The following is a 27,323-nucleotide window of genomic DNA, read 5'->3' on the forward strand; positions in this document are numbered from 1 at the left end:
GTATGTCAGCACGCTCTCTATGGAGGAGCGGTCAAAGGTCATCTGCAGTTTTTGACCTGCTGAAGCCCCCTCCTCTCTGCCTCAGTGCAGCTCCTGTCCCACACTGTGATGCAGTATGTCAGCACGCTCTCTATGGAGGAGCGGTCAAAGGTCATCTGCAGTTTTTGACATGCTGAAGCCCCCTCCGCTCTGCCTCAGTGCAGCTCCTGTCCCATACTGTGATGCAGTATGTCAGCACGCTCTCTATGGAGGAGCGGTCAAAGGTCATCTGCAGTTTTTGACCTGCTGAAGCCCCCTCCTCTCTGCCTCAGTGCAGCTCCTGTCCCACACTGTGATGCAGTATGTCAGCACACTCTCTATGGAGGAGCGGTCAAAGGTCATCTGCAGTTTTTGACCTGCTGAAGCCCCCTCCTCTCTGCCTCAGTGCAGCTCCTGTCCCACACTGTGATGCAGTATGTCAGCACGCTCTCTATGGAGGAGCAGTAAAAGGTCATCAGCAGTTTCTGACATGCTAAAGCCCCCTCCTCTCTGCCTCAGTGCAGCTCCTGTCCCACACTGTGATGCAGTATGTCAGCACGCTCTCTATGGAGGAGCAGTAAAAGGTCATCTGCAGTTTTTGACCTGCTGAAGCCCCCTCCTCTCTGCCTCAGTGCAGCTCCTGTCCCACACTGTGATGCAGTATGTCAGCACGCTCTCTATGGAGGAGCGGTCAAAGGTCATCTGCAGTTTTTGACATGCTGAAGCCCCCTCCGCTCTGCCTCAGTGCAGCTCCTGTCCCATACTGTGATGCAGTATGTCAGCACGCTCTCTATGGAGGAGCGGTCAAAGGTCATCTGCAGTTTTTGACCTGCTGAAGCCCCCTCCTCTCTGCCTCAGTGCAGCTCCTGTCCCACACTGTGATGCAGTATGTCAGCACACTCTCTATGGAGGAGCGGTCAAAGGTCATCTGCAGTTTTTGACCTGCTGAAGCCCCCTCCTCTCTGCCTCAGTGCAGCTCCTGTCCCACACTGTGATGCAGTATGTCAGCACGCTCTCTATGGAGGAGCAGTAAAAGGTCATCAGCAGTTTCTGACATGCTAAAGCCCCCTCCTCTCTGCCTCAGTGCAGCTCCTGTCCCACACTGTGATGCAGTATGTCAGCACGCTCTCTATGGAGGAGCAGTAAAAGGTCATCTGCAGTTTTTGACCTGCTGAAGCCCCCTCCTCTCTGCCTCAGTGCAGCTCCTGTCCCACACTGTGATGCAGTATGTCAGCACGCTCTCTATGGAGGAGCGGTCAAAGGTCATCTGCAGTTTTTGACCTGCTGAAGCCCCCTCCTCTCTGCCTCAGTGCAGCTCCTGTCCCACACTGTGATGCAGTATGTCAGCACGCTCTCTATGGAGGAGCGGTCAAAGGTCATCTGCAGTTTTTGACATGCTGAAGCCCCCTCCGCTCTGCCTCAGTGCAGCTCCTGTCCCATACTGTGATGCAGTATGTCAGCACGCTCTCTATGGAGGAGCGGTCAAAGGTCATCTGCAGTTTTTGACCTGCTGAAGCCCCCTCCTCTCTGCCTCAGTGCAGCTCCTGTCCCACACTGTGATGCAGTATGTCAGCACGCTCTCTATGGAGGAGCGGTCAAAGGTCATCTGCAGTTTTTGACATGCTGAAGCCCCCTCCGCTCTGCCTCAGTGCAGCTCCTGTCCCATACTGTGATGCAGTATGTCAGCACGCTCTCTATGGAGGAGCGGTAAAAGGTCATCTGCAGTTTCTGACATGCTAAAGCCCCCTCCTCTCTGCCTCAGTGCAGCTCCTGTCCCACACTGTGATGCAGTATGTCAGCACGCTCTCTTTGGAGGAGCGGTCAAAGGTCATCAGCAGTTTCTGACATGCTAAAGCCCCCTCCTCTCTGCCTCAGTGCAGCTCCTGTCCCACACTGTGATGCAGTATGTCAGCACGCTCTCTATGGAGGAGCGGTAAAAGGTCATCAGCAGTTTCTGACATGCGAAAGCCCCCTCCTCTCTGCCTCAGTGCAGCTCCTGTCCCACACTGTGATGCAGTATGTCAGCACGCTCTCTATGGAGGAGCGGTAAAAGGTCATCAGCAGTTTCTGACATGCTAAAGCCCCCTCCTCTCTGCCTCAATGCAGCTCCTGTCCCACACTGTGATGCAGTATGTCAGCACGCTCTCTATGGAGGAGCGGTCAAAGGTCATCTGCAGTTTTTGACATGCTGAAGCCCCCTCCGCTCTGCCTCAGTGCAGCTCCTGTCCCATACTGTGATGCAGTATGTCAGCACGCTCTCTATGGAGGAGCGGTCAAAGGTCATCTGCAGTTTTTGACCTGCTGAAGCCCCCTCCTCTCTGCCTCAGTGCAGCTCCTGTCCCACACTGTGATGCAGTATGTCAGCACGCTCTCTATGGAGGAGCGGTCAAAGGTCATCTGCAGTTTTTGACATGCTGAAGCCCCCTCCGCTCTGCCTCAGTGCAGCTCCTGTCCCATACTGTGATGCAGTATGTCAGCACGCTCTCTATGGAGGAGCGGTCAAAGGTCATCTGCAGTTTTTGACATGCTGAAGCCCCCTCCGCTCTGCCTCAGTGCAGCTCCTGTCCCATACTGTGATGCAGTATGTCAGCACGCTCTCTATGGAGGAGCGGTAAAAGGTCATCTGCAGTTTCTGACATGCTAAAGCCCCCTCCTCTCTGCCTCAGTGCAGCTCCTGTCCCACACTGTGATGCAGTATGTCAGCACGCTCTCTTTGGAGGAGCGGTCAAAGGTCATCAGCAGTTTCTGACATGCTAAAGCCCCCTCCGCTCTGCCTCAGTGCAGCTCCTGTCCCATACTGTGATGCAGTATGTCAGCACGCTCTCTATGGAGGAGCGGTCAAAGGTCATCTGCAGTTTTTGACCTGCTGAAGCCCCCTCCTCTCTGCCTCAGTGCAGCTCCTGTCCCACACTGTGATGCAGTATGTCAGCACACTCTCTATGGAGGAGCGGTCAAAGGTCATCTGCAGTTTTTGACCTGCTGAAGCCCCCTCCTCTCTGCCTCAGTGCAGCTCCTGTCCCACACTGTGATGCAGTATGTCAGCACGCTCTCTATGGAGGAGCAGTAAAAGGTCATCAGCAGTTTCTGACATGCTAAAGCCCCCTCCTCTCTGCCTCAGTGCAGCTCCTGTCCCACACTGTGATGCAGTATGTCAGCACGCTCTCTATGGAGGAGCAGTAAAAGGTCATCTGCAGTTTTTGACCTGCTGAAGCCCCCTCCTCTCTGCCTCAGTGCAGCTCCTGTCCCACACTGTGATGCAGTATGTCAGCACGCTCTCTATGGAGGAGCGGTCAAAGGTCATCTGCAGTTTTTGACATGCTGAAGCCCCCTCCGCTCTGCCTCAGTGCAGCTCCTGTCCCATACTGTGATGCAGTATGTCAGCACGCTCTCTATGGAGGAGCGGTCAAAGGTCATCTGCAGTTTTTGACCTGCTGAAGCCCCCTCCTCTCTGCCTCAGTGCAGCTCCTGTCCCACACTGTGATGCAGTATGTCAGCACACTCTCTATGGAGGAGCGGTCAAAGGTCATCTGCAGTTTTTGACCTGCTGAAGCCCCCTCCTCTCTGCCTCAGTGCAGCTCCTGTCCCACACTGTGATGCAGTATGTCAGCACGCTCTCTATGGAGGAGCAGTAAAAGGTCATCAGCAGTTTCTGACATGCTAAAGCCCCCTCCTCTCTGCCTCAGTGCAGCTCCTGTCCCACACTGTGATGCAGTATGTCAGCACGCTCTCTATGGAGGAGCAGTAAAAGGTCATCTGCAGTTTTTGACCTGCTGAAGCCCCCTCCTCTCTGCCTCAGTGCAGCTCCTGTCCCACACTGTGATGCAGTATGTCAGCACGCTCTCTATGGAGGAGCGGTCAAAGGTCATCTGCAGTTTTTGACCTGCTGAAGCCCCCTCCTCTCTGCCTCAGTGCAGCTCCTGTCCCACACTGTGATGCAGTATGTCAGCACGCTCTCTATGGAGGAGCGGTCAAAGGTCATCTGCAGTTTTTGACCTGCTGAAGCCCCCTCCTCTCTGCCTCAGTGCAGCTCCTGTCCCACACTGTGATGCAGTATGTCAGCACGCTCTCTATGGAGGAGCGGTCAAAGGTCATCTGCAGTTTTTGACATGCTGAAGCCCCCTCCGCTCTGCCTCAGTGCAGCTCCTGTCCCATACTGTGATGCAGTATGTCAGCACGCTCTCTATGGAGGAGCGGTCAAAGGTCATCTGCAGTTTTTGACCTGCTGAAGCCCCCTCCTCTCTGCCTCAGTGCAGCTCCTGTCCCACACTGTGATGCAGTATGTCAGCACGCTCTCTATGGAGGAGCGGTCAAAGGTCATCTGCAGTTTTTGACATGCTGAAGCCCCCTCCGCTCTGCCTCAGTGCAGCTCCTGTCCCATACTGTGATGCAGTATGTCAGCACGCTCTCTATGGAGGAGCGGTAAAAGGTCATCTGCAGTTTCTGACATGCTAAAGCCCCCTCCTCTCTGCCTCAGTGCAGCTCCTGTCCCACACTGTGATGCAGTATGTCAGCACGCTCTCTTTGGAGGAGCGGTCAAAGGTCATCAGCAGTTTCTGACATGCTAAAGCCCCCTCCTCTCTGCCTCAGTGCAGCTCCTGTCCCACACTGTGATGCAGTATGTCAGCACGCTCTCTATGGAGGAGCGGTAAAAGGTCATCAGCAGTTTCTGACATGCGAAAGCCCCCTCCTCTCTGCCTCAGTGCAGCTCCTGTCCCACACTGTGATGCAGTATGTCAGCACGCTCTCTATGGAGGAGCAGTAAAAGGTCATCAGCAGTTTCTGACATGCTAAAGCCCCCTCCTCTCTGCCTCAATGCAGCTCCTGTCCCACACTGTGATGCAGTATGTCAGCACGCTCTCTATGGAGGAGCGGTCAAAGGTCATCTGCAGTTTTTGACATGCTGAAGCCCCCTCCGCTCTGCCTCAGTGCAGCTCCTGTCCCATACTGTGATGCAGTATGTCAGCACGCTCTCTATGGAGGAGCGGTCAAAGGTCATCTGCAGTTTTTGACCTGCTGAAGCCCCCTCCTCTCTGCCTCAGTGCAGCTCCTGTCCCACACTGTGATGCAGTATGTCAGCACGCTCTCTATGGAGGAGCGGTCAAAGGTCATCTGCAGTTTTTGACATGCTGAAGCCCCCTCCGCTCTGCCTCAGTGCAGCTCCTGTCCCATACTGTGATGCAGTATGTCAGCACGCTCTCTATGGAGGAGCGGTAAAAGGTCATCTGCAGTTTCTGACATGCTAAAGCCCCCTCCTCTCTGCCTCAGTGCAGCTCCTGTCCCACACTGTGATGCAGTATGTCAGCACGCTCTCTTTGGAGGAGCGGTCAAAGGTCATCAGCAGTTTCTGACATGCTAAAGCCCCCTCCTCTCTGCCTCAGTGCAGCTCCTGTCCCACACTGTGATGCAGTATGTCAGCACGCTCTCTATGGAGGAGCGGTAAAAGGTCATCAGCAGTTTCTGACATGCGAAAGCCCCCTCCTCTCTGCCTCAGTGCAGCTCCTGTCCCACACTGTGATGCAGTATGTCAGCACGCTCTCTATGGAGGAGCGGTAAAAGGTCATCAGCAGTTTCTGACATGCTAAAGCCCCCTCCTCTCTGCCTCAATGCAGCTCCTGTCCCACACTGTGATGCAGTATGTCAGCACGCTCTCTATGGAGGAGCAGTAAAAGGTCATCTGCAGTTTTTGACCTGCTGAAGCCCCCTCCTCTCTGCCTCAGTGCAGCTCCTGTCCCACACTGTGATGCAGTATGTCAGCACGCTCTCTATGGAGGAGCAGTAAAAGGTCATCAGCAGCTTTTGACATGCTGAAGCCCCCTCCTCTCTGCCTCAGTGCAGCTCCTGTCCCACACTGTGATGCAGTATGTCAGCACGCTCTCTATGGAGGAGCGGTAAAAGGTCATCTGCAGTTTTTGACCTGCTGAAGCCCCCTCCTCTCTGCCTCAGTGCAGCTCCTGTCCCACACTGTGATGCAGTATGTCAGCACGCTCTCTATGGAGAAGCGGTAAAAGGTCATCAGCAGCTATTGACATGCTGAAGCCCCCTCCTCTCTGCCTCAGTGCAGCTCCTGTACCATTGTATTTGTAAAACGGTATAGTCCCCGAATTGAATTTGGCAGTCGTTGTATTTTGATTGGTCCTGTCCTATTGAAGTCCTGGTCTTGCTTGTCTCCCTTGTCCATCATTGTGGTTAGGTGTAGTTCAATGTTTCCCGCACCCTGTATTTACAATAAACCCATAGTTTGCCTCGATCCTTGCCTATGTGCCTCCTACTTGAACGCCCACCCGCATGATCGCAGCAAGGTTCCGCCCTTGTCGTGACAACAGGATATCTATCCATCCAGGGACAAGGGGGTTGGGGATCTAGAGCTTATCACAACAAAGCAGGGAACAACCCTGAATAGGTCAGTAGCTCATTCCAGGGCACATTTACATAAGCATACCTATAGACAATTTGGTAACTGCAATTAACCTCAGCGTGACTGTGGTAGGAGGGGAACCCGATGAAGATACGAGAATACTCCACACGCAAGCTACCATGGCAGACACTCGAACCCTGGGCCCAGAGGGGTAAGGCAAAAGTGCCAACTACTGCACCACCCCTGAACAGGATAGCTAGTTATTAACAAGCACCATTCATTAAATATGTTCAAACTAAAGAGCATGAGACATTTAACGAGTCCATGTGAATGCATTTATTTGTTATCAAAAATGAAATCTCTCTCCCAGAAGAAGACAAGCTATTGTCAAGTCGTTCTAAATGGATATACCGCAGTGTACAGGAAAGCCAGCTGTTTTCCACCTGTGTGCTGAGGACGGAAATTTAAAATGCAATTTTCATTAAATAAGTTTTTCCTTACCGCTTGAATGTGCCTGTATGCCTTTTTACTGAGAGTCTGAGTGTTTTGAAAAATGTTTGTTTAAATGCACATTTACCTTTTAACTGATGGAAAAGGTCCCTCTTTGAATTGGAGTAGGAAGTCCATTGAACTGTCACTCTTCATGGAAACACAGCTGGGCACAGGTGAGCCTGCTCTCTCCATCAAGGCACTGTGGACAGCAAAAGGGAACAAAATCCTTATGGTATGAAAATAAAATTAAGAACATAAGAAATTTACAAATGAGAGGAGGCCATTCGGCCCAACAAACTTGTTTGGGGAAAACTTTAATAGCTCAGAGTTATTAAAATCTTATCTAGCTCTGATTTAAAAGAACTCAGGGTTTTTGCTTGCTCTACACTAACAGTACTAAAGGCTATTCCATGCTCTAACTACACGCTGTGTAAAGTGCTTTCTCAAATTCATTTTAAAATGTTCTCCTACTAATTTACACCTATGGCTATGAGTGTGACGCCCGCTCCGTCCGCTCCTCATGTGTGCCACGCCCTCTAATTACCCACGTGTGATTCCCTGATTGTGCCCAGTCGTGTCTTGTGTCATGCCAACTGTAAAGCATCCTAAGACCATTCCTGTGTGGGGTTGCTTCTCAGCCAAAGGAGTGGCTCACTCACAGTTTTGCCTGAGATCACAGCCATGAATAAAGAATGGTACCAAAACATCCTCCCAGAGCAACTTCTCCCAACCATCCAAGAACAGTTTGGTGACAAACAATGTCTTTCCTAGCATGATAAAGCACCGTGTCATAAGGCAAAAGTAATAACTAAGTGACTCGGGGAACAAAACATCAACATTTTGGGTCCATGGCGAGGAAACTTCACAGATCTTAATCCCATTGAGAACTTGGTCAATCCTCAAGAGGCGAGTGGACGAATAAAACCCCAGAAATTCTGACAAACTCCAAGCATTGATTATGCAAGAATTGGTTGCCATCAGTCAGGATTTGGCCCCGTAGTTGATTGATAGCAGCCAGGGCGAATTGCAGAGGTCTTAAAAAAGAAGGGTCAACACTTAAAATATTGACTCTTTGCATAAACTGAATGTAATTGTCAATAAAAGCCTTTGACAGTTATGAAATGCTTGTAATTATACCTCAGTATACTAGAGAAACATCTGACAAACACTGAAGAAGCAAACTTTGTGAAAACCAATACTTGTGTCATTCTCAAAACTTTTAGTCACGACTGTACACAATTACATTACCTCATTCTCGTTATGCAGTAATATGACTCTATGTTGAATGCAATACGTTTATATGTACCAGTAATGTTAGCTTAGTTTTTATATTAAGCATGTTCAGATACAATTTTTCAATGGCGATTTACTGTCAGAACATTTGGCTGAATAAGTTAGGTGTACAGGAAAGAGAATCTATCTCGTTGCTGTCATTAAGGTTGTTTGCAATACAGTACTGTGTTTACTGACTTAGTATTGATTTTCATTGTTGTGATGTTTTGCATATTTTACATTAAAATACTAAAGTATAATGTGTTCTTTGTTCTGTAGGTTATACAAATGAGACCATTCAATTTTAGATGTAATTTTACAGTACTTTATAGGCAGCTGCAGTTGCAGCTAGGTAATTACTGTAATTAATTCAATTACAGTAAGTTAATGTAAATACAGATTTCAGTATTTAACTGTAAAACATGACTTTACAGATATTACTGAAAATGAGAATTACAGTAAAATACAGTAAATAGAAAAACAGCAAAACTAATTTTTAACTAAATTATTTTTTTCTGTCACAGTAATGTACTACAATATTGTTCATGGTATATTACTATACATTTACAGTTCTTTATTGGCAATAATTTATCAATTTACTGTATTTTTTACAAGCAATTTTTTTACAGTGTAAGTTAAAGTGCCCCCTCCTGGAGCCAACACCTTATCGTGGTGGAGGGGTTTGCGTGTTACAATGATCCCAGGAGCTATATTGTCTGGGGCTTTATGCCCCTGGTAGGGTCACCCAAGGCAAACAGGTCCTGGGTGAGGAACCAGACGAAGTGCGGCTCAAAAGACCCCTTATGATGAAGAAAATTTTGGAACCACGTTTTCCCTTGCCCGGACGCGGGTCACCGGGGCCCCCGCCTGGAGCCAGGCCTGGGGGTGGGGCTCGATGGCGAGTGCCTGGTGGCCAGGCCTACACCCATGGGGCCTGGTCGGGCGCAGCCCGAACAAGGCACGTGGGTCCCCCCTCCAATGGGCTCACCACCTATGGGAGGGGCCATAGGGGTCGGGTGCGAGGTGATCTGGGCGGCGGCCAAAGGCGGGGACCTTGGCGGTCCGATCCTCGGCTGCAGAAGCTAGCTCTAGGGACATGGAATGTCACCTCTCTGATGGGGAAAGAGCCTGAGCTGGTGCGCGAGGTTGTGAAGTTCCGACTAGATATAGTCGGACTCACCTCGACGCATGGCTTGGGCTCTGGAACCAGTCTCCTTGAGGGGGGTTTGACCCTTTTCCACTCTGGAGTTGCCCGCGGGGAGAGGCGCCGAGCGGGCGTGGGCATACTTATTGCCACCAGGCTGGGTGCCTGTACATTGGGGTTTACCGCAGTGGACGAGAGGGTAGCCTCCCTCGGCCTTCGGGTGGGGGGACGGGTCATGACTGTTGTTTGCGCTTATGCGCCAAACAGCAGTTCAGAATACCCACCCTTTTTGGAGTCCTTGGAAGGGGTGTTGGAGAGCGCTCCTCCTGGGGACTCCCTTGTTCTGCTGGGGGACTTCAATGCTCACGTGGGCAGCGACAGTGAGACCTGGAGGGGCGTGATTGGGAGGAACGCCCCCCCCCGATCTGAACCCGAGCGGTGTTTTGTTATTGGACTTCTGTGCTCGTCACGGACTGTCCATAATGAACACCATGTTCAAGCATAAGGTTGTCCATATGTGCACTTGGCACCAGGACACCCTAGGCCGCAGTTCGATGATCGACTTTGTAGTCGTGTCGTCGGACTTGCGGCCGCATGTTTTGGACACTCGGGTGAAGAGAGGGGCGGAGCTGTCAACCGATCACTACCTGGTGGTGGGTTGGCTCCGCTGGTGGGGGAGGAAGCCAGCCAGGCCTGGCAGGCCCAAGTGTATAGTGAGGGTCTGCTGGGAACGTCTGGCGGAATCCCCTGTCAGGGAGAGTTTCAACTCCTACCTCCAGCAGAACTTCTCCCATATCCCGGGGGAGGCAGGGGACATTGAGTCCAAATGGGCCATGTTCCGTGCCTCCATTGTGGAGGCGGCTGACCGGAGCTGCGGCCGTAAGGTGGTCGGTGCCTGTCGCGGCGGCAATCCCCGAACCCGCTGGTGGACACCGGTGGTAAGGGATGCCGTCAAGCTGAAGAAGGAGTCTTATCGGGCCTTTCTAGCCTGTGGGACTCCAGACGCAGCTGACGGCTACCGGCAGGCCAAGCGGGATGCGGCTTTGGCGGTCGCTGAGGCAAAAACTCGGGTGTGGGAGGAGTTTGGTGAGGCCATGGAGAACGACTTCCGGACGGCTTCGAGGAGATTCTGGTCCACCATCCGGCGGCTCCGGCCGGGAAAGCGGTGCAGCATCAACACTATTTATGGTGGGGATGGTGCGCTGCTGACCTCAGCTCGGGACGTTTTGGGTCGGTGGAGGGAGTACTTCAAAGACCTCCTCAATCCCACCGACACGCCTTCCGATATGGAAGTAGAGCGTGGGGACTTGGGGGTGGACTTGCCTATCTCGGGGGTGGAGGTCGCTGAGGTGGTCAAAAAGCTCCTCGGTGGCCGGGCCCCGGGGGTGGACGAGATTCGCCCAGAGTTCCCCAAGGCTCTGGATGCTGCGGGGCTGTCCTGGCTGACACGCATCTGCAGCATCGCGTGGACATCGGGGGCAGTGCCTCTGGATTGGCAGACCGGGGTGGTGGTCCCCCTCTTTAAGAAGGGGGACCGGAGGGTGTGCTCCAACTACAGGGAGATCACACTCCTCAGCCTCCCTGGCAAGGTCTATTCGGGGGTCCTGGAAAGGAGGGTCCGCCGGATTGTCGAACCTCGGATTCAGGAGGAGCAGTGTGGTTTTCGCCCTGGCCGTGGAACAGTGGACCAGCTCTATACTCTCAGCAGGGTTCTGGAGGGTTCATGGGAGTTTGCCCGACTAGTCTACATGTGTTTTGTGGACTTGGAGAAGGCATTTGACCGTGTCCCTTGGGGGGTCCTGTGGGGAGTGCTCCGGGAGTAATGGTGTCGGGCTGCCTTATAAGGGCTGTTCGGTCCTTGTATGACCGGTGCCAGAGCTTGGTCCGCATTGTCGGCAGTAAGTCGGACTCGTTCCCGGTGAGGGTTGGACTCCACCAGGGCTGCCCTTTGTCACCAATTCTGTTCATAACTTTTATGGACAGAATTTCTAGGCGCAGCCAGGGCGTTGAGGGCGTCCGGTTCGGTGACCTCAGGATTAGGTCTCTGCTTTTTGCGGATGATGTGGTTCTGTTGGCCTCATCGAGCCGTGACCTTCAGCTCTCACTGGAGCAGTTCGCAGCCGGGTGCGAAGCGGCTGGGATGAGAATCAGCACCTCCAAATTCGAGACCATGGTTCTCAGCCAGAAAAGGGTAGAATGCTCTCTCCGGTTTGGGGATGGGGTCCTCCCCCAAGTGGAGGAGTTTAAGTATCTCGGGATCTTGTTCACGAGTGGGGGAACGATGGAGCGGGAGATCGACAGGCGGATCGGTGCGGCGTCAGCAGTCATGCGGGCACTGCATCGGTTTGTCATGGTGAAGAGAGAGCTGAGCCAAAAGGCGAAGCTCTCGATTTACCAGTCGATCTACGTTCCTACCCTCACCTATGGTCATGAGCTTTGGGTAGTGACCAAAAGAACGAGATCGCGGGTACAAGCGGCCGAAATGAGTTTCCTCCGCAGGGTGGCTGGGCTCTCCCTTAGAGATAGGGTGAGGAGCTCAGTCATTCGGGAGGGACTCAGAGTAGAGCCGCTGCTCCTCCGCATCGAGAGGAGCCAGATGAGGTGGCTCGGGCATCTGATCAGGATGCCTCCGGGACGCCTCCCTGGGGAGGTATTCCGGGCATGTCCCACTGGGAGGAGACCCCGGGGAAGACCCAGGACACGCTGGAGAGACTATGTCTCTCGGCTGGCCTGGGAACGCCTCGGGGTCCCCCCAGAGGAGCTGGACGAAGTGGCCGGGGAGAGGGAAGTCTGGGTCTCCCTGCTGAGGCTGCTGCCCCCGCGACCCGACCCCGGATTAAGCGGGAGATGATGGATGGATGGATGGATGGAAGTTAAAGTGCAAACACAGGTTTACCTCTCAGTTCTCTTTCTTTTATACTCCACAGAGGGACAAATTTCAGAAACAGGTCCTTTCTTCTTACACCCCACAGAGGGGCTCATTTCAGAAGTATCTCCCTCCATTTTTGCACCAGATGACTGCTGCTGGGGTCTCTGTGAACACAAAGGATACATACACAATATCTGTACTCAATACTTTACATTGAACTTAGACATGTGGGGTCTCCATTATGTTACTCTGACACATTTCATATCTAGTAGGGATGCACCGAAATGAAAATTCTTGGCCGAAACCAAAAACCAAAGAAGAGGAAACGAAGGCTGAAAACCGAAACACCGAAAGAAATTATGCCAATAATTAGTTCCATTGCATTTATGGCTATGATTGTGTACTAACCTTACTAAAATCAAGGCATTGCGATTGCATAAATTAATATTAAAATTTCAAAGAATAAATCAGTTACAAATTATGAAAATATTTATTTAGCACATTGCAACAATGCACAGTATAAAATTAAATAAAATTCAAACTTAAATGTTTAGCTTAACCGCACTCATGTGTACATTAAATAACAATGTACAGGCCTTCTGGCCTGCTGAAAGGTTGTAAAATTAAATATGTTCTCTCATAAAAACAAAGTGCATTTAAGTCTAGTGCATTTTAAATTTGCTCTGTAGGACTACTACAAGAAAGTGCATTCAGAACAAGTCCAACTGCTTAAAGATACAATATTTTCTCTGTAGGCCTACAACATAATAGTGTATCAAAACAAAGACTGCCATAGCCCATATGTTAACTGTAGAACATTAACAACAATGGGATTAATGGGATGTTTGGATTTCAGGTGATAAATTAAACCCGACGTGGAGAAAGTCTTTGCAGACGCACCCCCTCTTGAAATTTCGCCATTACATGTTTTGCAAATCGCCATCCGTGGGTCTTTCTCAGATATACTGAAATACGTCCACAGCGTAGACATGCTGCTTCAGACGCTGCTTCAGGCCCCGGTTTCTGTTTGCATCATCACAGCTACTGTTTCGGCCGTGTTTTTCGGTGAGAAAAATCTTTCGAAAATTTTCGGTGGCCGAATATTCGGTGCATCCCTAATATCTAGTATTACACTTAATAACTTAGTATGGAATTTCAGGGAGTTTGTGCCATGTGTCATAATTTTATACATTTATACAGGAATAATTATCAAAACTTTGTGATGGGTTGGCACCCATGCGACATGAGATGGGAGATGTAAATGAGCACTCCTTTATGGGAGCCAGCTTGCTGACATTACAATATTTTCTGTCCAAAATACACACAGGGGATCAACAGTGATGTTCACTGTTAGCAGTGGAGTCAGTCCGTGCCAAATCAACCAATGTCCATAAAAGTTCCATGGGCATCATTCCTGATTTTGATGAAAACTTGGTATTTTGATCCTTATAGAGAACACTGAAAATTTCCCAAGTTTTATTGAAAAATTCTGATGCAGTCCAAAGTTATGGCCCTTTCAAATTTTGGTGCCACGCCCTTTTTCTGCACTCGCGAATCACGCATATAATTTATAAGGGTTTTCAGGACAACATACCAAGATCCTGCCCTATCCCACCTGGAGAAGAGGGACACATATGTGAGACTGCTGTCTGTAGATTTCAGTTCAGCATTCAACATCATTGCTCCCTCGAGACTGGAGAGAAAACTGCAGGACCTGGGCCTAAGCAGCACCATGTGCAGCTGGATCCTCAACTTTCTGTCAGACAGATGTCACATGTTCAGACTGGGCAGCATTACCTCACCCTCTGTGACATTAAACATCAGCACTCCCAGGGATGTGTACTGAGCCCTCTTCTATACTCACTTTACACCCACGAGCTCAGCTACTAACAGCTCCAAAAGCATTGTGAACTTAGCAGATGACACTATGGTAGATAAGATCAAGGAACTGATAGTGGACTTCAAAAAGCAAAAATGAGCACACACCCCCATCACCATCATTGGCACTGCTGATGAGATGGTAAGAAGCTGCCATTTCCTCTGAGTGCACTTGGCGGAGGACCTCATATGGACAAAACAGTGAAGGTGGTGTAGCAGCATCTCTTCTTTCTCAAGAGACTGAAGAGGTTTGGAATGAGCCTCCACATCCTCCTGACTTTTTATAGCTGTGCCACTGAGAGCATCCTTACTGGATGCTTCACCGCCTGCTACAGCAACAGCACCACCTACAACCGAAAAGCTGTGCATAAAGTGGTGCAGTGTTCTGAGAGTATTATAGGAGGTGAGCTTCCCTCCCTCCAAGACATCTACACCAAGAGGTGCCTGAGGAAAGTGGGGAAGGTCATCAAAGACCCCAGTCACCCCAGCCATAAACTGTTCAGGCTGCTGCCGTCAGGCAGACGGTACTGCAGCATCTGATCCCGGATAAGCAGACTGAGGGACAGTTTCTTCCACCAGGCCATCAGACTGCTGAACTCTGACCAAAAACCATGGGCACCGACAGCCATTTACCACATATTGCACATAAGAACATAAGAACATAAGAACTATACAAACGAGAGGAGGCCATTCGGCCCATCAAGCTCGCTTGGGGAGAACTAAACTAATAGCTCAGAGTCGTTAAAATCTTATCTAGCTCTGATTTAAAGGAACCCAAGGATTCAGCTTGCACTACATTATCAGGAAGGCTATTCCATACTCTGACTACGCGCTGTGTAAAGAAGTGCTTCCTTAAATCCAGCTTGAAATGTTCTCCCGCTAATTTCCACCTATGGCCACGAGTTCGTGTATTTAAACTAATGCTGAAGTAACTATTTGGTTGAACAGCATCCAAACCTGTTAGAATCTTATATACCTGGATCATGTCCCCCCTCAATCTCCTTTGCTTGAGACTGAACAGATTTAGCTCAAGTAACCGTTCCTTGTATGACATTCCTCTAAGACCAGGAATCATTTTTGTGGCCCTACGCTGCACCTTTTCTAAGGCCACAATGTCCTTTTTAAGATATGGTGACCAAACCTGCACACAATATTCTAGGTGAGGTCTCACCAAGGAATTGTATAATCTTAGCATTACCTCCCTTGACTTAAACTCCACACACCTGGAGATATACCCCAACATCCTATTGGCCTTTTTTATTGCTTCCCCACACTGGCGAGAATGGGACATGGAAGCATCAACATACACACCAAGGTCTTTCTCATGATCAGCTACCTTTATTTCAGTGACACCCATGAAATACCTGTACTTTATATTTCTGCTCCCTAGATGGAGTACCTTACATTTATCGACGTTAAATTTCATCTGCCAGGTATCGGCCCAGTCACTAATTAAATCAAGATCCCGCTGTAGCTGCTGAGCCACTAATTCAGTATCTGCTACACCACCCACCTTGGTGTCATCTGCAAATTTCACCAGTTTACTGTATATATTGGTATCCATATCATTTATGTAAATTAGGAACAATAGTGGTCCTAAAATCGAACCCTGCGGTACCCCACTATGAACGCAAGCCCACTGTGACATTGTGCCTCTTATAACTACTCGCTGTTTCCTATCTGTTAACCAGTTATCAATCCAGGTCGCTACGGTACCTAAAATACCAGTCGCTTTGATGATGCTCTTCTGCACATTACACATGTACATTCTTATTGCACAACTGCATGCATTTTTGTACATACATAGATTGGTCAAATGTTTTATGTTATATATATTTATACTCATACTTTGATTGTTAATTCAAGTCTTACAACGGTTGCTTCGAGAGGTTTTGCACACAAAAGCCTCATTTCACTCACATATGTGACCCTCCAGCACAAAACCGTACGGAACTCACATGGGCGTATTTTTAGATATTTCTTGAGGATTTTTATGTGCTCTTTCATTTGATACTATAATCCTAATTTCTAATTTTTGACCCAAGTGTACAGTTTTGTGCTGGAGGGTCACAGTAATGAGGGAAGGTAACCCCCGAGTTCAGCGACACGTGCTGTCTAACACAGCCGGGGAGGGGGGACGCGCCACTCGTACTGCGCAGAGGGTGGGCGGGGGCGCGCGTCAGGAAAGCGCTCCGGGCACGAGCCGCACGTTCCCAGTCCGCTGATTATCGATGGTCGTCGCGCGAAGAACCGTAGATCTCAGAGCGCGAGGCAGCTTCTAGCGCTCGCTGCGCTTTAACGTCACCGTTACCCGCGTGCTCTGCTCGAGAGCAAAAAGAACAAAGCTCTTTGTGATATTGTGACCCTCCAGGACAAAACAACAACAACAACACAACAAATTTATTTTTATATAGCGCATTATCACAACATTACATTGTCTCAAAGCGCTTTACAGTATCCTCACCCAAAGCCCCCAGTGAGTAAGCCATAGGCGACAGTGGCAAGGAAAAACTCCCTAGAAGGAAGAAACCTTGAGAGGGACCAGACTCAAAGGGGAAGCCCATCCTCCAGGGGCCGGCAGGGAGAGTCAAATAGAGAGAGGAGAGCAAGGAAGATAAGCCAATGCCGAAGCCGAGTCTTCTTCCAATTGCCAGGCAACCAGAGGTAAGGCAGCGGGTCATACATGGAAGATCAGAACGGCGAGCTGGATGCAGGGACGTCACTGGTGGTGGTCGGGTGTGCTGGATATCTTGATAGATTGAGGTCTCCAGGCATCACCCCCAGGAGGAGTAGGGGAAATAAAATGTACAATTAGGCATAGTAGAGGAGGCTATTGGCAGTGCTAAAAGCTAGGTGAGTACAATATGAAGTGCAATCTGCAAGCTCCGGCAGATATGGCTATGGCAGCATCAGTAGGAGGGAGAGGCAAGTGGGAATGCCGGCATGGGGAGTCCCTGAAATGTCAGCACTCCAGTTCCACAAGAGATTGCAAAGCTAGAGTGACAGCACTGACAATCCAGTTCATCCAAAGCCAATGGCACCGATCCCCACCCAGCTCTACACCTCACACTACAGGTCTGCCTGGGAGTGAAGAGTTAGCTAGGGCTAGAACTAGTGTCCCTATACGCTAAACTAAACAGGTGTGTTTAGTTTTAAACTGTACACTTGGCTCAAAAATTAGAAATTAGGATTATGGTGTCAAATGAAAGAGCACAAAAAAATCCTCAAAAAAAAAACTAAAAATACGGCCATGCGACTTCCGTACGGTTTTGTGCTGGAGGGTCACATATATAGTACTTGTGTACTGGTAACAACTAATGTGACATTAAACAATGATTTGATTAGATTTAATTTAATAGGAGATGTGCAGTGTACTCAAACAAAAACATTTAATGTTAAACTCATAGAATGCACTTGCACTAACAAATATTAGCCGTATGTATTACTCATTGTTATATATTATGTAACTTTATGTGATCCAAATAAATTTCAGTACTGCTTTTGGCTTACGCGTTGTCTGCGAGTTTCTGAGATCTTTCGGCAATTTACAGATCATTCCTGTTCAATCGTTTCCAGCCAACCCACGAATAATAAAGTCTGCACGAATGTTACTGTATAATCTTACCTTGCGATACAAAATGTATTTTTAGTATTCCAGAATCTTGTTTGTGCTTTGACAAAACGGCGACTCCAACTCCAAAGTACTTTCACTTTCACTTATAATCAGGAAATGATTAGTTTCGTATCAAACGCGTCAGCAATTTAAGTATGGCCATACTCATCAATGCCAAAACTAAAAGCGCTAAACCACAACGTGAAAAAATAAACTCCGTAAACTTTGGTTATGTCGAGATCACAAGAAAAATAAGTTGTGATCTCGCGATAACGAAAAGAAAAACAGTTAATGCTGTCCTCTACAGACTTCCATAGAAAGAAAAATTGCGTGCGGTTCTAAAATATGGCGCTCAGACTGTATTTTTTTTCTTTCTACTAGATAGTTTTCCTCACGCACCAAGTGCATTACCTCCATCTGCTCTCTGCGTTTTTGACATTTTTGCGCATGAGTTTTGGCATGGAGTGATATTGACAGTTTGGGGGCGGGTATGGAATATTATTTAGCACTATATAACGTAGAATACAAGTATTATGATATTATTAAAAAGTATGCCAAATATCCATGATGTAATCATTACAATGTAAACATTATAATGTAATCAACACAATGTAATCAACTGAGTATGTATTTGCAGCTTTTGTTAGTCTGAGTTTCTGTTAGCTACTTTATGTTAGTCCTGAATCTATGAATATTCACTTTTATTAACGTATATTTTATCACTATTCAAAATAGCCACCCTTTGCTCTGATTACTGCTTTGCACACTTGCTAAACACCTTTGGGAACTCCTTCAAGACTGTTGGAAAACGATTTCAGGTGACTACCTCTTGAAGCTCATCGGGAGAATGCCAAGAGTGTGCAAAGCAGTAATCAGAGCAAAGGGTGGCTATTTTGAAGAAACTAGAATATAAAACATGTTTTCAGTAATGTCACCTTTTTTCGTTAAGTACATAACTCCACATGTGTTCATTCATAGTTTTGATGCCTTCAGTGAGAATCTACCAATGTAAATGGTCATGAAAATAAAGACAACACATTGAATAAGAAGGTGTGTCCAAACTTTTGGCCTGTACTGTATGAAACACAGGGTTGTTAGATGCTGAACTGTAAGATACACACACGGTGGGAGACTTATGAAAGCTAATTACACATAAAGATCAGACATGATACACGCAAGACATGGGCAACCACACGCGCAACAATAAAGAACATAACTAATAACAAGAACAACACAAGGGCTATTTACACCTTGCAAGTGGGGCATGCTGGGATATGTGCAAATCGACCAGATAGCGCTTGGGTCACCAACGCCACAATAATGTAATATCCAAGCTTTAAGTATTTTTACGAGTGTGCATACAATGATTCCCATTGCCCACCAGCCTGTTGCCCCCAACAACATAAAAATAGCATCTCCTTATTCTGCACCTACACAGTGGGATACTTCCTGTGCCACACACAAGCCTGTTAAACGAACAGGAGTTAAACGAAAAGGAGATTAAACGTGAGGCTAAAAGGGTGGTGTAGAATAAGTGGGATCTGTTCAAGCTGTACCTGAACCAGAGCAGAACCAGTGGAGACGGAAAGCCCCAAATCATATTAAAAGTGGGCACTGTAAAAGACTTACCCCTTGCAGTCTATACGTAAACACTAGGAGTATTAGAAGCAAAACGTATGCTTTAGAGGCTTTTATTTCATCAGACTTTTATGACATAATAAGAATAACAGAAACATGGATGAGTGACAATGATGGAGAAGAATATAATATGGATGGTTACACATTGTTCTGTAGAGATCGGATAAGCAAGAAGGGAGGTGGTGTTGCAGCATACGTAACATAAAACTTGCAGGAAAGGGAGCTCACAGATAAAAATTAAAAGTAGCTGTTATTAGACCCATTCTAAAGAAACCAAATCTTGAACCTAGTGTTTTAGGAAACTATAGATCTATCTCAAATCTTCCGTCCATTTCCTAAGATCATGGAAAAGGTTGTAGTTCATCAGCTGTCTTCTTTCTGACAGATAAATAATACTAATGAAATGGTCTGCCTTTAGACCAAACCATAGCACATGAACCGCCCTAAATCAAAGTAGTGAATGATTTACTTATGGCTTCTGACCGTGGCTGTATATCTTTGTTGGTATTACTAGACTTAACTGCCGTATTCGATACTGTGAACCATAATATCCTCTTGGACTGGGTAGAATCTGTGGTTGCCATTAAGTAGGCAGCCTTCTCTTGGTTTCACTCCTATTTAACTGACTATTATCAGTTTGTCCAAGTGAACAATGAATTTTCCAAGGCCACCAAAGTCAGATATGGTGTCCCACAGGCACCAGTACTGGGTCCGCTACTATTTATTTTATATATGGTACCTCTTGGTAACATTATTAGAAATCATGGTGTTGGGTTTCATTGTTATGATGATGATACACAGTTATATATATCTGTTAAGCCAGATGATGCATCACTGCTCTCTCGGTTAGAAGGCTGTCTACTAGATATCAGGTGCTAGATGGCAAAAAATTTCCTTATGTTTGTAGGGACCTCTATTATTTGGGTATTAGTATTACTATATATTTCTGTTTACTGTAAAATTGTACTGTCCTATTCGCTGTACTGTACTTTTTTTGATTTGATATGCTGTATTAACTCCATTTACTAACATGCTTTGGGGTTTAAAATGATGTCACTGTTGATAATTGATAATTAGCAATGTCTAATGCCCGCAAAATCGGAAATGCGAGGAGGATCTTACACCAGAGGAGAGAAAACGACGATTGAGGAGAGGAGAGAAAACGACGGTTGAGGAGAGGAGAGAAAACGACGATTGAGGAGAGGAGAGAAAACGACGACTGAGGAGAGGAGAGAAAACGACGACTGAGGAGAGGAGAGTAAGGTGACAAGTTTTTTTTGGTTGTGGTTGACAGCGCTGGTTTTGGTGAGGAAGGACGGAAGTTTTAAGCCCTGGAGTGGGACTGTCAAGGGGCGTAAAGTGTGTGAGGACTTGCTGAATTGTGTATCGAGTTGGTTGACTGATCACCGCTAGCCTAGCTCCACCGCTAACGCTCCCGCTGTCTCGGAAAGCGATTGACATTTCAATAAATCTACTGTGTCATCTGGACACTGCAGATTTGGAGATTCGCAGCATCTTGCTGGATGGACGAACCCACAGTTACACTGTTAGCCCAGGAGCATCTGCTCTGTCACTCTTTGTTTCTACGATCTGATTTGCCTGGCCTGGATGGTGGATCGTGAGTAACGGAGTAACATGCACATGTATGTTGTTCTTCCCCTGTCTCATCCGGAATGCCAGTGACTTGGAAGGGCAATACAGTTATTGCTGTATCGCCCACAGCTCAGAGAGTATTCCAGCTTCCGAATGGCACCCGTATTATTACATATTTTTTTTCTTTTTCCACTCCTGTTTGCTCTCTAATTGTGTTGTGATTGTCTGTATAACCTTATACCTCCTAATTTTGTTGCTCCCACTATTACACAGTTGGAGTATCCAATGGTGGGTTGTTCGGGACTTAGCCTGCTAGGTTAACCTTCGTTCGGTAGGCTGTAGCCAAATAGTTTTAGAATTTGCTGCTTTCTGTGATCTTTATTATTATCATTAATATCATTTTGATGAATCCATTTTATGATTCTTATTACTTAGTATTGCTGATCAATAAATAATATATACTTACGTTTCATTATACCCTGGGTGTATTGGCAGCTTATTTCACGCATAGCACAATATCTAAAATGTCTGCCTTGTACATTAGTGAGGTACGCTACTGGGCCAGCTTTGCACTCACCACTAGATTAGTGCACATTTTACATTTTACGCAGTTACATTCTGGAAGATACACTTGTGCACTAGACCCAAGGCTGTAAAGTGTTGTATTTCCACAGTGGAGGCACAACGCAACTAAACTTAGATTTTTTTTTTCTCAGTTAAATTTTCCATTTAACTATTTGAATTGTTATTTTATTGTATTACAAAGTTCAGTCAGCTCACCATTCAAATGTTTAGAATCCGGGACCCTGTTGCGCCTATTGTTTAGTGTAATTCTTAAATGGCCAGGACTGTGCTGGGTTACTATCACCCGTTTAAAAACACTGAAAAAACAGAAGTACTGGTAATTGGTCCCAAGGATGCACAAAATAAGTTTCACCACCTCAACCTCCGTGGTCTTTCTACTCATAGTGGTCAGAGATCTTGGCGTTCTGGTTGATTCAGATCTATGTATTGATGCTCACATAAGAAGTATCACTAGAACTGTGTTCTACCATCTAGGGAACACAGCCAAACTTCACAAGATGCTCTACTTTCATGACATAGAAAAACTAATACATGCCTTTATATCTGCCAGACTGGGCTACTGTAATACCCTCCTTTCTGGTTGCCCGTCTGGATCCTTACATAAACTTCAGCTGGTACAAAATGCAGCAGCCAGAGTTTTTACAAACACTAAAAAAATTGATTACATTAGCCATGTTCTAAGCTCCCTTCACTGGCTTCTAGTTAAATCTCGGACTGACTATAAAATACTGCTATTAACTTACAAAGCACTGAATGGCCTTGCAACAGAATACCTTAGTGATCTGCTGGCCTCATACAACCCTCCGCACTTACTTCGTTCCCAAGGTGCAGGATAACTGTTAGTACCCAGGGTAGAAAGAGCTACGGCAGGCTGCAGAGCTTTCTCCTATAGAGCTTCTCAGCTGTGGAATGGTCTCCACCGGATGTGTAGGATTCAGGCTCACTCTCAATATTCAAGTCCAGGCTAAAAACACACTTTACCTTATAGGGACTCTAGTTCTAGCTCTAGCTAACTCCTCACTCCCAGTCAGACCTGTAGTGTGAGGTGTAGAGCTGGGTGGGGATCGGTGCCATTGGCTTTGGATAATTTGGACTGTCAGTCTGTCACTCTGGCTTCACCCCCCCTTGTGGAATTGGAATGCTGACGTTCTGGAACTCCCCATGTCTGCATTCCCACCTGCCTCTCCCTCCTACTTATGCTGCCATAGCCATACCTACTTGAGCTTACTTATTGCACTCACCTAACTGTTAGCACTGCCTATAGTCTCCCCTACCTTGACTAACTGCACATTTTATTTCCCTACTCCTCTTGGGGTATGCTGCATGGAAACTCCAAATTATCAAATTGTCATATCCTGCACACCCTGATATATGCAACGTCTCCACTACCCGTGACGTCCTTCCATCCAGCTTGCCCTTCTACTTGTGTCGTCCTCCATGTAATGTTGTGAAAATGCGCTATACAAAAATAAATTTGTTTGTTTGTCAGTTGTTAGTGGCTACAAGACAAAAGGGAGTTTATTAAAGAAAACAGAATGTGGACAATAAGGGGTCAAAAAGGGTCATCCTTAAGAGGATCCGTGATCACTTGCTTGCCTGTCAGCGACTAAAGCAGTCCGGTTTTAAACCTAAGAAGTCTACCATCAACTGTATCCTTACCTTGAGGGTTCTCATCGACTCATCGGTTCGTTATAGAAGCCTGCAGACCAGCACCACCCGACACAAGAACAGTTTCTTTCCCCTCGCCATCTCCCTCCTAAACAGCTGAACTGTCGCACTGCCAAACACCTTCAGCACTGCACTGCACTTTATGTACACTCCTTGGTATATATCTGTATATATTCTGGTATCTATTCTGTAATCTCTGTTTTTTTTTTTTTTTTTTTTCCTGCTTATAAGATTTAGATTATTTTATTGTACTGTTCATTGCTCATTTATACACACATATATATACTATGTACATACATACATATATTTATATTTTTTATATTATTATATATATATTTATAAATAGAATAAACATATTATTATACAATATGTACAAACAACACTTACATACACCTGTTAACACTTGTCTTATACTGTAGAACAATCCATATTCACAGTCATATTGTAACTGTATATTATAGTATTTACACTTGCTCTGGATATTGTTCATTGTATCCTTACACACTGCTGTTTTGTTTTTTGTTTTCTTTTACACTACTTGAGAGACAACATCTACCGGAATCAAATTCCTTGTATGTGCTTGCACATACTTGGCCAATAAACACGATTCTGATTCTGATTCTGATTCTGACCACAAGCACGAATATTGGCAGAGGTTCTTTGCAGCCTTTGTCGATTTTCGTAAAGCATTTGACTCAGGTGATCAAGTTCTGAGACTTCGCAGGGTCCTCCCGAAGCTATTGGATGTCATGGCCAGCCTGTACACTGGTACTGTGAGTGCCGTGCAGAGTGCTGCTCACTAAGGTACGCAGTAAAGGAACTACACAGCGAAAGATTAGTAACAGCAAGAATAATCACAGTTCCTATGAAAAGCACCTCCATAACGGCTTGCTGCCAACTTCCCCACATATTATACCACCAGTCAAACATTCCTGCCTGTCGACCTGCATCTCTTGCCATCTCATTCTGTAACCCCGGCGATTTAACACTTTGAGGTGTACTCTGTCTCCCAGGGAGATGACTGGTTTGTCCAGGTCTATGTCTTCTCTTGCTGTCTGTGCTTTCCCCTTTTCCTGCTTGAAAATAACTTTGCATATTTGAGTTAGACACCCCATGCACAACTTCAACTCATAAACCTTGTTTTTGTTTTTGTTTTTCCCGTAGCACTCCCCCCTTGTTTCCACACAGTGGCCTCATAAGGGCCCCCTCCCGTGGCTGAACTCACACCCCAAGTATGCAGCCTGTTCTTATCAGTACTTGGGCACCTCAAGCCCCCCTTTCGCTAAGACCTTCAGCAATGGCAGCTTCAGTGCCTTTGTATATAACACAGAGCAGATCACCCACATACTATAGCGCTGTGCTTCTTAAATTCAATCCATCCAAATCTGCCCTAAGCACGTGTTCACATCCCTGCAGTATCCTCGTGTAGATGAAATATTGACCCCTATAGGTGAACGCAAACAATAACTGTGACTGGTATGTTAGGGACACACTGAAAAATGCCAACTACAACTCCACAACTATGAACCACTTTGCACTGGGTGGCACATTTGTTAGCAGGGTGTGTGGATTTGGATCTTCTGCTTATTGATCCTCCACTAACTATTTCGCTGCACATAAATCATAAACTAACCTCCGCATTTTGTCTCCTGCCTTTAGGACAGGCAGGAGGGAGGTGTCACAGGTACTGGTGATAACCACCACCCTCTACCTGCAGTGACCCTTCTATCATCTTCCTTATACCTGTGTTACCTGTCTTTACTAGGCCTACATCCATATCATTGGCGGGCCACAGGAACTTCCATTTCCATCTCCTACCAACATTCCTCTGTACTTTATTTCCCTTCACACTGCACTCCCATCATGCTCCACAGCCACAAACCTCTTAAATCTCCTACATACTCTGCACTCCACTGACTCTCACCAACTCACCTTTGGTAGCAGTCTGTACTTCATCACACTACATCTGTACCCAGACTGTGTGCTTTGCTTGTCCCATCATTTCTCCCAAATTCACCGTGGGTTGATTAAAAGCCACTGCTATGGGGGGGCTCCTCCTCTGGTGTGTTGTACCATTCTCCCACTATTCTCGACCTCCATATCTCAATGGCTACTCCCTCAGGGTCTAATATTATCCCATCTGCCGTCATGCGCATCCTGTCTTTCTCTCGGCCAGGCAGAAAATCTATCAGCCGATCCCACTCATCCTTCATTCCAGGATCACTGAACAAGTATGTTTGTCCTGTGTCCAATTCAGCTTATTGCTATATTGCTCCAGTATAAATGATCCCCACTGTTCTAAAATTTCCCAAACCTTTTCAGCAATATCTTCAGCAAACCCCGTATTAGCTATACTGCCCCCTATTGAACAACAAATTTTGTTGCAGCAGGCTGTACTGTCCACTGAGCACCTCTACTCCCCCCTCTGTACATTTTATGTCAATCTGCAGCTGACACAAAGCATCTCTGCCTAACAAATTCACTGGGATATGCTCTGATATTAATATGGTCATATTTACATTTTTGTCCCCTATCTGAACTTCTACTAAACAAGATTCTGGAACATGCAGGTTGGACAGGTGTGTCAAGGCTGATCACAGCTCCAGCACACCAGCTGAAATGGCCTGTTTTCCCGTCTCTCCAGAGTCTGGGATCATCAAATTTATGGGTAAATGGGAGCCCTCTGAGGAAACACCCATCGATTTTATCTACTCACTCTATTCCAATTAGGAACTGGAGACCAATTAGTGTCCTGGGGAGCTCCAGCGACAGGAGACGGTCGCTGTCCATAGGCTGCCCCCGGGGGCTTGGGTCCAGAGAGACCACTGGTACCTGGACTTTTTTTCTTCTTTTTGGCGGTGACTCAATTTCTTCGTCAGCTCACTCTCATGCTCTTTAGCAGAGTCCTCTTCCTCTCTGTACAACAGAAGCATTGGAGTGTACCTGGTGGGGGGCCTCACAGACCTCCTGCTTCTCACTACTCTAAGATCTACACTATCCTCCACTACTCCTTCCTCACTTTCCGTTTCTGTCTCCTTCTTCTGAAACTGACTCCATCCTTTAGATGGAGGGTTAGGGGTGTCCAGCAGGTGCATCAGCCCTTCTGCATTACTATCACTTGCTCCGTAAACCAACCTTTATCTCACTCCCTTTTTTCTCAGACCCACATACCTGGCCTTCTGTTATTAACTCATTCCCTTGCAGTCCTTCCTCCACGGGCTGCCGCCGCAGGTCGCTCACTTCCCTGTACCCATATAAACAACTTGCCGTCTCTTTCTGTTCCCTACTTGCTTCATCCTTCTGTTTCTTCCCCTCTGAACTTTAAATTTAATATTTTTTTACCTTTTTGGTGAATTGTATAATAAATTGTTCATTACACTCCAAATTCTAAAATAGCAAGTCTTTCTTATTCTGCCTGGCCGAATCTGGGATCTCAGATGTGTACAATTGTATCTCAGATTGGGGTATAACACACAGGTAGTCCAACTCCTCCAGGATGGCGGATCAATACGTGCCATTGCCAGAAGGTTTGCTGTGTCTCCCAGCACAAGGGCCTGGAGGACATTCCAGGAGACAGGCAGTTACTCTAGGAGAGATGGACTGGGCCGTAGAAGGTCCTTAACCCATCAGCAGGACCGGTATCTGCTCCTTTGTTCAAGGAGGAACAGGATGAGCACTGCCAGAACCCTACAGAATGACCTCCAGCAGGCCACTGGTGTGAATGTCTCTGACTAAACAATCCGAAACAGATTTCATGAGGGGGGTCTGAAGGTCCAATGTCCTCTAGTGGACCCTCACTGTGCTCACTGCACAGCACCATGGAGCTCGATCGGCATTTCCCGTAGAATACCAGAATTGCCAGGTCCGCCACTGGCACCATGTGCTTTTCACAGATGAGAGCAGGTTCACCCTGAGCCCATGTGACAGACGTGAAGCAGGCATGACAAATTTCCGATTTTTGACGGAAATCCGATTTTTTTATTGCCAAAAAGTTGGGTCCTGAGATTCATGCAAATCTGCAATAAAAATAATAGGGGGTAGGATGGGGGTGGGGCCAATCTCCCCGTTTTTGATTGCCAGATCAAGCTACAAAGTCCAACAGACGCCTTGTAATAGGCGACCCAATGCCGACTATATGCCGAAGTCGCATCCCGAACGCTCATAATTTATGCGTGATTACGTCGAATACATTCCCGTC

The 27,323-nt window shown here is 47.1% G+C and overlaps 1 protein-coding gene across 3 annotated transcripts in view; it reads right to left on the bottom strand.

The window, feature by feature from the left end:
* LOC125748944 (NACHT, LRR and PYD domains-containing protein 12-like) overlaps window positions 1-17,965 on the bottom strand; it is a 60,395-nt gene extending 42,430 nt beyond the window's left edge. Inside the window, exons 1-3 of one of the 3 annotated variants that reach the window (XM_049025702.1) lie at window positions 17,654-17,965; window positions 12,178-12,314; window positions 6,951-7,064 (exon numbers count right to left, since the gene is read on the bottom strand). In XM_049025702.1, coding sequence (XP_048881659.1) covers window positions 6,951-7,064; window positions 12,178-12,284 — 221 coding nt within the window. In that variant the 5' untranslated portion in view covers window positions 12,285-12,314; window positions 17,654-17,965. Of the gene's footprint in view, window positions 1-6,950; window positions 7,065-12,177; window positions 12,315-16,711; window positions 17,300-17,653 lie in introns of those variants that run through there. The other 2 variants (XM_049025683.1, XM_049025692.1) reach the window with 2 other exon arrangements.
* Window positions 17,966-27,323: the final 9,358 nt, after the last annotated feature.

This window comes from Brienomyrus brachyistius, chromosome 1 (assembly GCF_023856365.1).
Source record: "Brienomyrus brachyistius isolate T26 chromosome 1, BBRACH_0.4, whole genome shotgun sequence".
In the NCBI taxonomy this organism is placed as follows: domain Eukaryota; kingdom Metazoa; phylum Chordata; class Actinopteri; order Osteoglossiformes; family Mormyridae; genus Brienomyrus; species Brienomyrus brachyistius.